At 43.1% G+C, this 13,341-nt stretch overlaps 1 protein-coding gene and 1 long non-coding RNA gene across 4 annotated transcripts in view; one reads left to right on the forward strand and one right to left on the reverse strand.

Annotated features, from left to right (window-relative positions):
* The window catches only part of SPATA18 (spermatogenesis associated 18), a 38,155-nt gene extending 33,176 nt beyond the window's left edge, over nt 1-4,979 (reverse strand). For 2 of the 3 annotated variants that reach the window (XR_004679221.1, XM_035005000.1), the window contains exon 1: nt 4,198-4,603. Coding sequence is in view for 2 of the 3 variants with exons in the window: in XM_035005000.1 (XP_034860891.1) it covers nt 4,198-4,284 (87 nt within the window). In the remaining variant the exon portion in view is untranslated. Of the gene's footprint in view, nt 1-4,197; nt 4,604-4,891 lie in introns of those variants that run through there. The other variant, XM_035004999.1, reaches the window with a different exon arrangement.
* Nucleotides 4,893-10,706, forward strand: LOC118010536. The gene is made up of 2 exons (XR_004679222.1): nt 4,893-4,982; nt 10,381-10,706. It is a non-coding gene; the product is annotated as an uncharacterized LOC118010536 (long non-coding RNA).
* The last annotated feature ends 2,635 nt before the right edge of the window (nt 10,707-13,341 follow it).

Below are 13,341 nucleotides of genomic sequence, written 5' to 3' on the forward strand. Positions count from 1 at the left end.
AAAAGCGAGCCAACAAATAAAAACCAAAGGCTCTGGGGCAGAAAATTACATTTTTAAAAAATGTACTGTGTCTGACCACATACATAGGACCCAATGAAAAGAGTGGTGATGGACAGATTAAGGCAGAGGAAATGGGAATCCATATGAAGGAAATTATATGAAAGAAGAAAAATTAACTAGGATCTAACTGTTCATCCCAATAATGGCTAGTTTGAAGGAAAATGAAATTTTTGCATTGTGTTTTAGAACTAGTCTGTTCAAGTCATTGATCTTTTTCACTGAAAATAACTGTTTCCCAAGGGGAACTTTAATCCCATTCTTAATTCTAGAGTGGTATTTATGGCCTTTTATTTTGCTTGAGTTAATTAGAACTAAATCAATGTGGTCACAGTCAGCAAAATCAACTTTCCATAGCAAACATAATTAAAAGCTTTTAATGAACAAACCTCTACAACCAACATTTTAATAAATGTAGTTTGCTACAATGACTATTCTTCATCTTAAGGCCTCAAGGAAAAAGTCCTCGGAACTAGTAAAACGAACTTGCGGTATTACAGGGAAGCTCTTAGCCATTGACCAAAACCCACACTCTATGTGACAAGATACTGAATAAGTCTAGAGGTAACCTTAATTTTGGTAGGTGGTATATATTTTCTTATCCTCTCTCTTTAGCTACACACACACACACCACACACACACAAAACTATTAAAAACACTTGCATCCTCTCAATTGTGCCCCTACTTGGAAATCTTGGGTTTTTTATTCAATTTTAACAAAGGCTGAATTAAAGATACTTGGGGATCATCTTTAATTCTACACTGGATATGAGGTTTTAAGAAGACAAATGAGTCCAAGAACCCGGGTATCTAGGAGAATGGTGGTAGCATTCAATCAGTCAGTATTTATTGAGCAACTACTAGGAGGCAAGCATTGTTCTAAGTGCTGGGAATACAGAGATGAGCAGAGAAAAGGAGAAATCTCTGCCCTCTAGAGCTTACATTTTAGTGGGAAGGAGGGAGGAAAGATTGACAATGAAAGAATAAGTAAAAATTAGAAGATGTAGCTATTACAGAAGAAACAAAGCAGAGAAGGGACACAGTGAGTGCCAGGGGCAGGGATAGGAAATGGCAATTGTAAACAGAATGGTCTCTCCTGGGAAGGTGACATTTAAGCAAAGACTTGAAGGAGGAGAGAAAGCAAAGATGTTGATATCTTACTGAAATATCCACAGGCAAAAGTTTTCCAGGCAGAGAGGAACAGGGAGTGCAAAATGCCCTAAAGCAGGAGACCAGCTGGTGTGCTCTAGACTCTTCTGCCCAATAGAGTAGCCACTAGCCATATGTGACAATTTGGATTTAAATTAATTAAACTTTAAATAAATTTAATTTTTTTTAATTTAAATGAAATTTAAAATTCAGTTCCTCAGTTTGTACTTGCCACAATTCAAGTACCAAATAGCCACCATATTGGACAGTGCCTGTATAGAACATGTCCATTATAGAAAGTTCTATTGGAAAGCTTTGCTCTAGAAAGAACAACCAGACCAGTATTGCTGGAGTAGAGTGAAGAAGGGAGTAACAGATGAGGTCAGAGTTTAAAGGAGCACAGTTGTGTAGGACTTTGATGGCCATTGCAGGAACTTTGGCTTTTATTCTGAGTGGGACAGAAAGTCTGAGGATTTTATCAGAGAAGTAACTTGATCTGACTTGACATTTAGAAGAATCACTCTGAGATATTTTTACAATAATCTAGATGAACGATGATGGAAGGTGGACAAGGGTGATTACAGCAGAGGTGGTGAAAGGGTTCTGTGTGAATTTCGAAGTAGGTGTCAACAGATTAAGCTGGCAAAAATGTTGTGGGGTGTGTCATGATGAAGACAGTGAAGTCAAGAAAGAGGTCAGCTAAGATAGGTTTTAGACTGATTTGACTTTGAGATGACAATAGCACAACTGAAAATGTCTAATGGGTAATTGGAGAAGTGAGCTCAGATGAGAAGAGGCCCTGAATATGGATATGAGATTCATGGGCATATGTGTAAGAGAGAAGCAAGAATGGAGGCCCAAGAGAAGATTCCTAAAGTCTTAAGGAACTGCCATAGGAGGAAAGTGGGTAAGGCAAGGAGACCAATTTTTAGAGCCTTAGAAGAATGGAGGTGTCAACAGTCAAATGTAACAGAAACACTAGATAGTCCAAGAAAATGATTGCATGGGGAAATGGCCACAGATTTTTTGGAAGGGCATTGGTCTCCAAGAGTGCAGTCTCTATGAAGGTGGGGGGAGGAGCTTGGCATGGGGGAGAGAATCTAGAGTGAAATGATTTCAGTGACGGTAGAGGAGTGGGGGGGGACTACTGTTACTGAGAAAGGAGAGTGTAATAAATTTTGGCATTTCTCAGTACTTATGAATAGTTTCTAAAACAATCATTAAATTTGATCCAGTCAAATGTTAATGTCATTTGTGTTAAACATTGTCTTGTGGCAAACTGAATATACTTTCTATAAAAAAAAAAAACTTATTTATTTTTTTAAGTAATCTCTACAGCGAATGTGGGGCTCAAACTTACAACCCCGAGATGAAGAGTCCCACGCTCTACTAACTGAGCCAACCAGGCACCCCCAAACTAAATATACTTTTTAACATTCAGAGTTTATTCAGGCCAAGGGGTAATAATGAAAGAAAGGGCGGGGGGAGGAAGGAAGGAAGGAAGTGGGGAAGGGAAAAAGGAAGAAATAATATGCTATAAGAGGTAGTAAGAAGTAAATTTTGGGGCGCCTGGGTGGCTCAGTCGTTAGGCGTCTGCCTTCGGCTCGGGTCATGATCCCGGGGTGCTGGGATCGAGTCCCACAGAGGGCTCCCTGCTTGGCGGGAGGCCTGCTTCTCCCTCTCCCACTCCCCCTGCTTGTGTTCCTGCTCTCGCTGTCTCTCTCTCTGTCAAATAAATAAATAAAAATTAAAAAAAAAAAAGAAGTAAATTTTAATTTTCCTGCAATCCGAATGGGAAAGGAATAGTCACAGTGTTCATTCTTTAAAAGTGGGCAAAGATGGTAAACACTGAACACTAGAAAGGGGGCAAGGAGAAAGCTGTAGGTGTAGTTTGAGCTCCCCTCCACCACAGGAGCCCTGGTCAAAGGGTGAACTGGAAAGCCCAGAGACTCAGACAGCATCCAGTTGCAATTTTCCTGGTAGGATTTCAGAAACGAGCTGATTTAAATTCAAAAAAGTTTGAGATCTGGTTGAGTGAGTCTGTCCTATTTAACAGATGAGGTACTGAGACCCAGAGAAGTGAAATAAATTGCCCCAGGTAATTCAGCTAGTACTATCTAGAGCCAGACCCAGGACTTCGTGTGGGGGAAGGGGGGACTCATTCCGGGTCCAGAGATGCCCAGCTCTGTCTGCCTCACTGTCCCACTGTACGAGTGGGACCCTCCTATTTAAGACGGACAGATCAAACCCAGCAAATGCAACACTGAGTTGTACTTAATGTGCGGGGGAGGTTAACGCGAGCCGCAGTGGGGGTGGGGATTAATGAGACTTGAAGAGCTCTATGGGTTTGATGACAGAATATTGGCTTCCTACAAATGCCTTGTAACAGGCCTCCTGAAGTCTGCCTTGGTGTGAAATTGTGCCTTACTTGCCATGCTGACCAGCACACAAGTGAAACCCGCAACGTTGACAAGTGTCCATCTCACTGACATCTGGGTAATAACTCCCGGGAAGTATTTTTATAAAAATTCATTGTGATACAACCCCTGAGTATCCTGAGACGTGATGAGAGGCAGGACCACGGGTGTAGTTTAAAAAAAAAAAAAAAAAATCGAGTTAGGGATAGGGAGGTGGATTGCTAACGGGGGGATGGAAGGGAAAGCAGCAGGCTGGACCCCCGGCGGACTTCTGGGCTTTCCCGTTGCTAGGGCCTCCAGCGTCCTTGGTTACCGCCGGACGGAAGGCGCTCTCTCTGCTCGGACTCCGAGTCTGCGCTCCGCGGGCCGCGCCACCCCAGCGCCCCCTGGCGCCGGGGGTGGGGGGCGGGAGGGCACCGGCCGACCCGTGCGCTTCCTCCCTCCCCCGCCATCGGGTCGGAGCCTGGGTCCCGGCGAGGAATCACGCCGGCCGGGGCTCTGATAAGCGACCACCCCGAGCCAGCCCTAAGAGCGCTCTGCCAGGAAGTAAAGCGAGGGCGAGCCCCGGACTCACGTTGTACTCCCTCAGCCAGCACTCTAGCTTGTCGTGCATCAGTCGTAAAGGTTCGCTCGAGACCAGCTTCCTCAGGTTTTCGGCCATCGCTCACTCTTCCACTCGGCCCCGCTCTGGGAGATGGAGACGTGGAGGGGACGAGGCGGTGGCCTCCGCAGGACCCTGGGGTGATGTGGCGGGAAGGGTGTTCTTTTCCTGCGGGGCTCAGAGCGCGGCTGGCGCTGCCATCCTCCCCCTCGGGCCAGACGGCGCAGGGTTCGGGAAGCCGGGGGGAGGTGCCCTGGGCCACAGCCGCCGCGCCTCAGCCGCCTCCCCCGCGGCCGCCGGGAGCCCCAGCCAGAAATACCCTGGCGATTATTAAACACATCTTGACGTGCGCGGGCGGCCGCTAGCGACGCGCACCGCGCGCGCCTTGGCAACGCCCGCCCCTGCGGCCGGCCGCGCCCGCTACTCCCACCCAGCGCCCACCCCGCCGCCCTCCCCACCGCCCCCCGGGCCTGGCACCCGCCCTGGCGCGCCCTGGAGCCGCTCCTGCTCCTGCTCCTGGGGCTCCTGCTGCTCCTGCTGCTCCTGCTGCTCCTGCTAGCCGAAGGCGAGGCCGCCCAAGGCCCCTGACACTCCGGATGGGGCCGGGAGCGGAGGGGCTGAGACTGCAGTCGGCCGCCACTCCGTCCCTTGATGGAGCGAGACTCACCCTCAGTGCGGGATGCCGGGCATCCATCCCGAGGCCTCTAGCCTGAAAGAGCCCAGGTTGCTTCTCCGCTGACCGTTGGGTTAGGCAGGAGGTAAGCCCCTCCTTGGCGCCTTCCTTTATTCCCTAACTTCTCAGGCCTTCAGTGCTTCATTTGTAACACTTGGGATTCGGTGGGTGCCCAAGTCAGGAGATCGGAAGCTCCAGGACGTTCACAAACCAAAGTTAGTCCTCGGGCTTAGACAAGATGTGGTATGGTTTTAGAATCATTGAGCGCTCTAAAGTTTCAGTTAATTCTCATTCTCCGACTGAAACTTTGTGGAAGTTCAGACCCGGTTTGGCGCTCTTTCAAAAGGGTGCATTAAGCCACAGCGGTAGTTTAAACTGCTTAAGAAATGAAACAATTTCAACCATCATTAAGCACTTTAGAAGCCCTTATTTTATATGCATCAAATGATGAGCTGATTGCAAATCATTCTTATCTAGTCATTAAAACAGCAGGAGTGGAGCCCCGCCTCCCAGCGAGCTAGCTAGCTAGTTTAACTCAGTTCCATTTCTTTAGGTACTTGAAAATGTATGAACATTGCACATGTCCAAATATGGTAATATTCAAAATTATACCACCGCTTTTTTTTTTTTCTTGTTTCTCTTAATTACAGTGGTTTTCTGTCCTCCAATAAAAATGAGAGGCTGCTTTCTGGAGCCTGGGTTGCTACTATCTTGTGTAGACTACAAAATAAGAACTATAGAAGTTCTCATCACAAGGGAAAAAATTTGTGACTATGTGTAGTGATGGATGCTAACGAGATTTATTGTGTTGGTCATTTCACAATATATGCAAATACTGAATCATTTCATTGTACACCTGAAACTAATATAATGTTATATGTCACTTGTATCTCAATAAAAACAAAAGGAACAATAAGGACCATAAGGGTACATAACCATTTTATCATAGTAGAGTAATAATTACTAAAGTAAAAGAAAAAACAAAAAAGCCCACTAAATATTCATTAGACACTTCCTTCCTTTAAAAAATATGTAAAGAGGGAGGAAGGGAATGGAGAAAAATCCCACAGATTTCTTAATTTGGAGCCAATAATTGCATATTTCAATAGGCAGTTGGAATCTTTGAGCAGTCCTCTTTACTTATTCATAAAAAACAAGTTGGAATATTTGCTTATGTTAGATTAGGAGTTAAGTCCTCTTCCTTGCTGTGGGCTCTTTAACTGCTACTTCTTGGTTACACTATCTATAAACAAGGAACAACAGTTCTTACTTCACAGGATTATTATGAGACTAAATAAAAAAATTTGTGTGAAGTGTTTAACACAGTGCTTGGCACAGTGCTTCACAAATGCATGATCATTATTACTACAATGTAGATCACAGTACTACATTTACTAGAGATAACTAGGTTGGAAACAATCTAAATCTCCAACAATAAGGTGATGGTTGAGCAAATCCTTCAATGAAATGTTGTACAATAGAAATCTTGTTACTGAAGAATATCTATTATCTAGGAATTCTCACTGTATTAAGTGAAAAAGCAGGAACACTAAATTATCTATATTGTGTTATATTATACAATATGAACTCAAAGTGTGATTATATATTATTTTAATTTGCTCCTTTATACTTTTTTGATTTTCCGAATTTCTACCATGAACAGTGATTGCTTTTCTGAAAACTTATTCAGAATTAGAGTTACCCAAAGAATTTTACCACCTTCAGAAAAATGTTAGCCAAAATAACAATATTAAGCTGATTCAAAACAGAATGTGCTTTGACCAAATGTCCAAATTACTAATTTAATAGTCTTATAGTCTTAAGATAGAATGGATCTTTGAAATCACTTTAGAATTTGCTACCTGATATTGTTTATCTCTATATATGCTCTAGCCCCACAGCCGGATTCAAGACCCTTATTGCCTGCAGTGTTTTGGGTACCTCTTATTTTCCCCAGAACTCCTGAGCATGCGCTGTGTGTAGCAGGAACCACACGTTTATCAATAACAAAGCAGCGTAGTCATCAATGACTCAATATTTATTCATTATTTACTCCCCACTACTTCCAAAAGAGGATCTGAGATAACTTACAGTAAGAGACTTGTAGAAAATATCATTGTTAGATTAGAAATACTTTAGTGGAAAAAGCAAATATGCCCCCAATTTAAGCCTATGTATGAAGATTGAGCTTCATTTAACATTTAATCTATACCTTGTGGAAGCCAACACAGAAAGGAAAATGACTTTCATGATTATTATTATTATTTGAGTTTAGAAGTATACATTCCACTTCTTTGAATGGAACATCTTTTCCTGGTACCAATTACAAAATATGCTTATGCTTTTCCAAAGAGCCTAGAACAACACAGATGATGGTGTCTTTAATACCTCCCCCACTTTTTTTAGAAAATATAGAAACAATCTTGACATGATTGTTTCTTGCGGTCACCTTTGATCAATGCCAAGGGGGTAACACTAGAACTCATGTCATCAAAGAGAGGGCCAAGCAACTGACATGCCATTTCTTAGCTCTCTGGTGATGTTACCTGATACAAGCTTAGAACTTCCATACCTGTAGGAAGAAGCGGACATCCTCGTAAGTGCCCTTCATAATGATCCCCTCCACAGAGCTTTTGATGAGTGCTGGATAGCAATCAATTTAAGAGAGAGCTGGAGCCTGGAGTGCAAATAGTCTGTGTTGCTGATGAAAGAAGAATCCATATGCTTCATATTACAAGCGTGCAGCCAACAAGGTTGAGATTCTATTTTTAAAGCCTACGTTTTTATACATACGGAAGAAAACATCAGATTAGTAAATGCTCTATTTGGACAGCATTTTAATTTTGTCTCAATTTGATTATTTTAGGATATTATCACTAGGCAATTATTTGGAAAGAAAAGATAAAATCAAATTTTTCTTGCATGGTACACTATCAGGCATGTTGAAGAAGTTGAAAGAACAATAAACTTGGATCATGATGGACACTCTATCTTACCCTCTGCCAATCAGTGGCTTCTGGTGACTTTACATAAGTTTTTAATCACCCTGAGCTTCAATTTTTTCCACCTACATAATGAAAAGCATAGACTAGATCAGCTCTAAGATCTCTTGCAGTTCTGACATTCTTTAATGCTGGTTGTTCTGTTTGTTTCTTTTTAACATACTGGTTATGGTTCAGATTGAGCAAATCTTGCCCTTTATTTCAATTTATTTCTCAACCATGACCTTATTTTCAATTTTTGGTTCACAGTTCAGCTTGCATCGAGTCTTGATTCTGAGACCATTAAGTCAATCACCAAAAGTAGAGCATTTTTCTTGAGTACAATTTATTCTGCAGGCTTGCTGGAATAACTAATACACCTAACCTCCAGGACATAAGCAAGGGGTTTCTCTGTAGTTGCACTTTTAATAAATTTAAGCCCAACTGAAATTGACAAAATCTTCCTAACTCCTCCCGCCCCCCTGGCTCTCAGAGCTCATCCCTGCTCTTCTTTATGCTTTCTCTCTTTCACTTTTGGACACATTCATATTGTTGCTGTTATCACACTATATTAAACTTATTTGTCTGCCTCCTGTGAGCTTGTGAGCTTCTTGAAGAAAGGGAGAGAGGTTTATTTAGCTTTCCTCAGCATAGCAGCTGACTCATTCTAGGCCCTCTATAAAAGCTTGTTGAACTTGGGGTGTCTGGGAGGCTCAGTCTGTTAAGCATCTGCCTTTGGCTCAGGTCCTGATCCCAGGGTCCTGGGAATCGAGTCCTGCATCAGGCTCCCTGCTCTGTCAAATAAATAAAATCTTTAAAAAAAAAAAAAAAGTTTGCTGAGCCAAATTGTTAATAAAAAGTGAAAGAAAGAAAAAAGGAAAGAAGGAAGGGAGGGAGGAGACGATTGGCTGCTTTATATCTGATGTCATAATCCTGTTGAGGCAAAAGAAAGCAAAGTTTTAATAGCCAGTTGGTGGTTCTTATGGCGTCATAATTCTACCACCCAGCCAGGAGCCACTTGTTCTAGAGAAGTGTCACGTGACAAACGTCTGGATGGAATAGGAAAAGTGCTTAATTTTAGAGTCCTTAACTCTAAATTTTACCTGTATTGGTCAACTGGGGAGATTTTTAGTTGGGGATTTTAAGAAGCCAACAAAAGATTCACTGAACCCACTCACTGTAGTGAGAGGTGTGTTTGTACGGAGTTCCATGCTGCACTAAACATAAATACATACAACAAACTGCAAGGATATACAGTGGAATCCTCATCATCATTTTCAGTTCTTCCTCACTAAGGACAGTTGCTCACCCTTAGCCAGTATGGCTGAAAAGAATATTCTGTTCAGCTGTGGCCTGGATGCTTTTACAGGCGCCCCTGATCCTCTTCTGTGAGCTGTGCTATTCTCGTCCCACAGCTGTCTGTGTTAGGACCTTCTTTAGGGTAGGGCCTAGTGCCATCTGAAGAAAATCTTTTAACCTTTTCTCACCCACTTGCATGAAGCTTCCTTTAAATCCAGTTTTCATTGGTAGTCTTGCTGAGGTGCTTTTTCTCCATTCACAGGTAGCAAAACACACATTTGTCCACGTACTTCATGTTCTCTAGTCTAAGGGCTCCCTATACTCATTTTATCAGCTTCATTAGGTCCTTTTTATTCTCAGCTACATTGCAGGTAAGGAAAATATTTTAAAAGACAAAAAAAACAAAAACAAAAACCCACTGCCCATTGGAGAAAGAACCAATTGGTTGGGATCTGAGCTGAAGGCAGGCTCCCCCACCACAGAGAAAGCAGGGATCCTGTTTCCTGTGTCGTGCCAATAAGCATTTCCTGCTCACAGCAACAGTTCAGAATGTTTCTGTAAAATTATTTCATGCCTCTTCTTGGTTACGCGACACAAACAAGAGGAAAATTTTAATCTATCACAACTGTATCACCTTAGCACCTAAATATAGAGCTTTTGTAGCAAACACAGATTAGAAGGGGGGAGCCAATTTAGTGTGATTTTTGAGAGCCATAGATAACCCTCCTATCACAACACAGGTTTTCATTACCATTGTGATGGAATATTGAGGCATGCTTGCCCTCAATGTTTTCAGTTCCGCTAGCTAAATGCAATGGCAAATACTTGGCTCTGAAAATGGCCATCGAAGGGTGCTCTTAGGATACATTAAGGTGTTGCAAATGTATATTGGGTGTGATCTACACCATAAGATGTCCTTAAACATCCCAGGAGAGGACCTGGGACACACGAGGGCAGTCCCTAAAATAAAGGATGTTGAAATAGGTTTTTTCATCACATTTGATAAACATTGACTGAATTTCTAGGTGACAGAAACATCTGCCCTAATCATAAGGCAGGATTAGACTTGGTCTCTGCTCCCTAGCATCTCACAATCTATTCAGAAGAGAGATATGTAACCATAGATCAATGTGACAAGTTACAATAGTAAATATAAAATTCTATGGAAATACTGACTGATCCTTCCCTTACTTCCTCATCCAGTTCCCTGAAGAAAGGACCAAAGGAAGTTGTAGAAGAGAGTGACATTTAGAGCCAGATCTGAAAGGATGGAGAGGAGTTTCACCAGGAAGAGAAGAGATGATGGAACAAAATGGACAGTAGCAAAGAGGCATGAAATTGCATGGACAGGCAGAGAATGATGAATGCTAGTCCAGGGTGACTGTAGGGTATTCAGGGAATCAGAGACAAGACTGTGAAGATAGTCCTGGGTTCAACTGTGATAAGTCTTGTATATCAGGCTAAAGAAGTTGATCATGATTTTGTAGGCGGTGGGGAAGCAGCAAAGAGCTGTAAACAGAAAAATGATATGTTTGAGTCTCTTTTTTATATCATATTGATGCTCCGAGAGGTGAAATTTGGAGCAGTGATGGACCCAGAAAGAATGCATACGAGACACAAATTTGAGAGTTAATGAGGTTCTTCTCTGGAGTAATGCATGGGTGAGCATTACAGTGGACATATGTCAGAGACACTTAGATGTCGGTAATATTTTTTACCCAACAGAAGAAAATTAATCCAATATTCATTCATCAGTTATTTTTTTTTAAAGATTTTTATTTATTTATTTATTTGAGAGAGAGAGAGAATGAGAGAGAGCAAGCACATGAGAGGGGGGAGGGTCAGAGGGAGAAGTGGGGAGCCCGATGCGGGACTCGATCCAGGGACTCCAGGATCATGACCTGAGCCGAAGGCAGTCGCTTAATCAACTGAGCCACCCAGGTGCCCCATTCATCAGTTATTAAGTACCTATTATTTACTTGGTTCCCAGTACTTTCAGGAGCACAGAAGTTGTAACACATTCCCCCTGCTTTGTAATGAACTTACAGTCTACTCTGGAGCAAACTATACGTGCATGAAAAGTAAAATAACACAAGATAGTGTATTATTAAGTATCAAAAGGTCATCATAGCAAATCAGTGCAATAGCAATTACTGGGGGCCACAGAAATCAGAAATTTGTGATGAGGAAAAAAAATTAAGAAGGGCTTCCCAGAAGAAATATCCCTTGAGCTGAGTTTTGGTGGACAAGGAGGAGAATTGCCAGATAAAATAGAGAAATAGCCACATCTGCAAAAGCACAGAGACATTAAGAACTTGATGCATTCAGGCAAACAGATGGGAACTGCAAATACCACACATGGTAGTGTAGGATGGAGTGTAGGATGAGTTTGTAGAAGGGGCAGGGAATGAGGCTAAAAAAGAGGTAGACAGGGACCAGAAAGTACAGAACTTTATGTGCTAATATAAAGAATTCTCATTGTGAAAGTTATTGGAGGATTTTCAAGTTCAGGATGAAGAGTGTCACGATTGGGTTTGTATTTTTAGAAAGATCACACTACAAAGAGTATAGAATGACTTTGAAGGTTTCTGACTGGATGGTGGTGTCATACATTAAGGGAACACCCAAAGAGCAGATTGGGGAGGAAAGATTTTTTTTTTTTTTTAAGATTTTATTTGTTTATTTGAGAGAGAATGAGATAGAGAGCATGAGAGGGGGGAGGGTCAGAGGGAGAAGCAGACTCCCCACTGAGCAGGGAGCCCATCTTTCAGGTGACATCGGACAAGTAAACAAGATAAAATACAACGCAACATGATGTACTACAAAAGACAGAGCAGAGTTAAGGGATAGACCAGCTAAAAACTGCCTGTGGGAGCCTGGGAAGGCTTTAGAGAGAATGTGACATTTGGATGGATTTTAGGAGGATGAATAGAGTGCTTGCCAGAGAGAAAAAGAGAAGCTCTTTCCAAGCAAAGGAAAAAGAGGCAAAGCATAGGAAGTAAGGACCAGAACTAGAGACAGGAACTGAGGATCAGTCAAAAGCCCAGTTATCTGAGTTGATAAATGGAACCAGAGCCATTAACAGACTTACTGCTGACTCCAACACTTTGGGCTACAATTTGCAGTTGTCCTGGTTAAGATGCAGGTTTGTCCTAGAGATCCTAGCAGCACTGAGCATAGAGATGTGAGTCAGTGGTTCTAGCATTTGGGAAAGAAGATTAAATATAGAGATTGATGACCAGTGAGCTACTGACATTAGCCAAAATCCAGAGAGAAGGGGAAAGTTTATGAGGGATTTCTTATGCAACAGATCATCTAATTTCAACTTCACAGCAATGTTCTGATGGAAAGCAGGCAGAGCCATGAAATAACAGCCCCAGTCATCAAAAAAAAGCAAAACTGACCTGGTTCCTAGAGAAAGAAAGCTTTTGCCAGCTGGTCTCTTTGCGGTTTCCTGCTGACTTAGGCAGCGCTGGGGCCCAAAGGTGCTTTCTAGAAGTGGTTTCAGCTACCTGAGGAACAGTTCTTACACCTCAGTTTCACTGCCCTGAAAACAAAAACCGAAAAACTACAAAGAGCGTTGGATTCTATTGACAACAAGGAACAAGGAATGTGTATTCAAGTTACTTGTACATTTGGGCGGCACATTCCCGGTGTGCAGTGAGTATCTGTTAGGTTGGGTTCCCCACGACGTATATCGACAACCCTGTCTCCAATACTAAATGGAAAACCCACCCCAATACCACAGAAGAAAGCATCAGACTTCACAGGCCCTCCAAAGTCAAGAAGCATCCCTAAAGCACTTTTACGTCCTCCTTGAGGCCTCTCAGTTTCCAAGATTTTAGCAGGCTAACTGGCAACGTGTTAACTTCCACGCACACTGTCACCACCCCTGTCCCTAAGTGCTCTCCAAAGCGCCCCTTGCCACCCTGGCCAGGGAGACCCCGGCCCATGATGCAAGGAGGACGTCACAGCTCGGGACCGCACCAGCCCTCCGTGATGGGAACCGAGGGCGAAGGGAGAGGCGTCGCCCTCTTCTGAAGCGCCCTTTCGGGAGAATCCAGAGGCGGCCGGAGCTCGCGTGGACACCGGCGCGCGGCAAGGCGCGCCCCGAGGCCACGGCGCTGGACGCAGGGGCGGCGAACCCCCCGCCCCCGCGCACAC

This window comes from Mirounga leonina, unplaced genomic scaffold (genome assembly GCF_011800145.1).
Source record: "Mirounga leonina isolate KUSES-001 unplaced genomic scaffold, KU_Mleo_1.0 Mir_129, whole genome shotgun sequence".
Lineage (NCBI taxonomy): Eukaryota > Metazoa > Chordata > Mammalia > Carnivora > Phocidae > Mirounga > Mirounga leonina.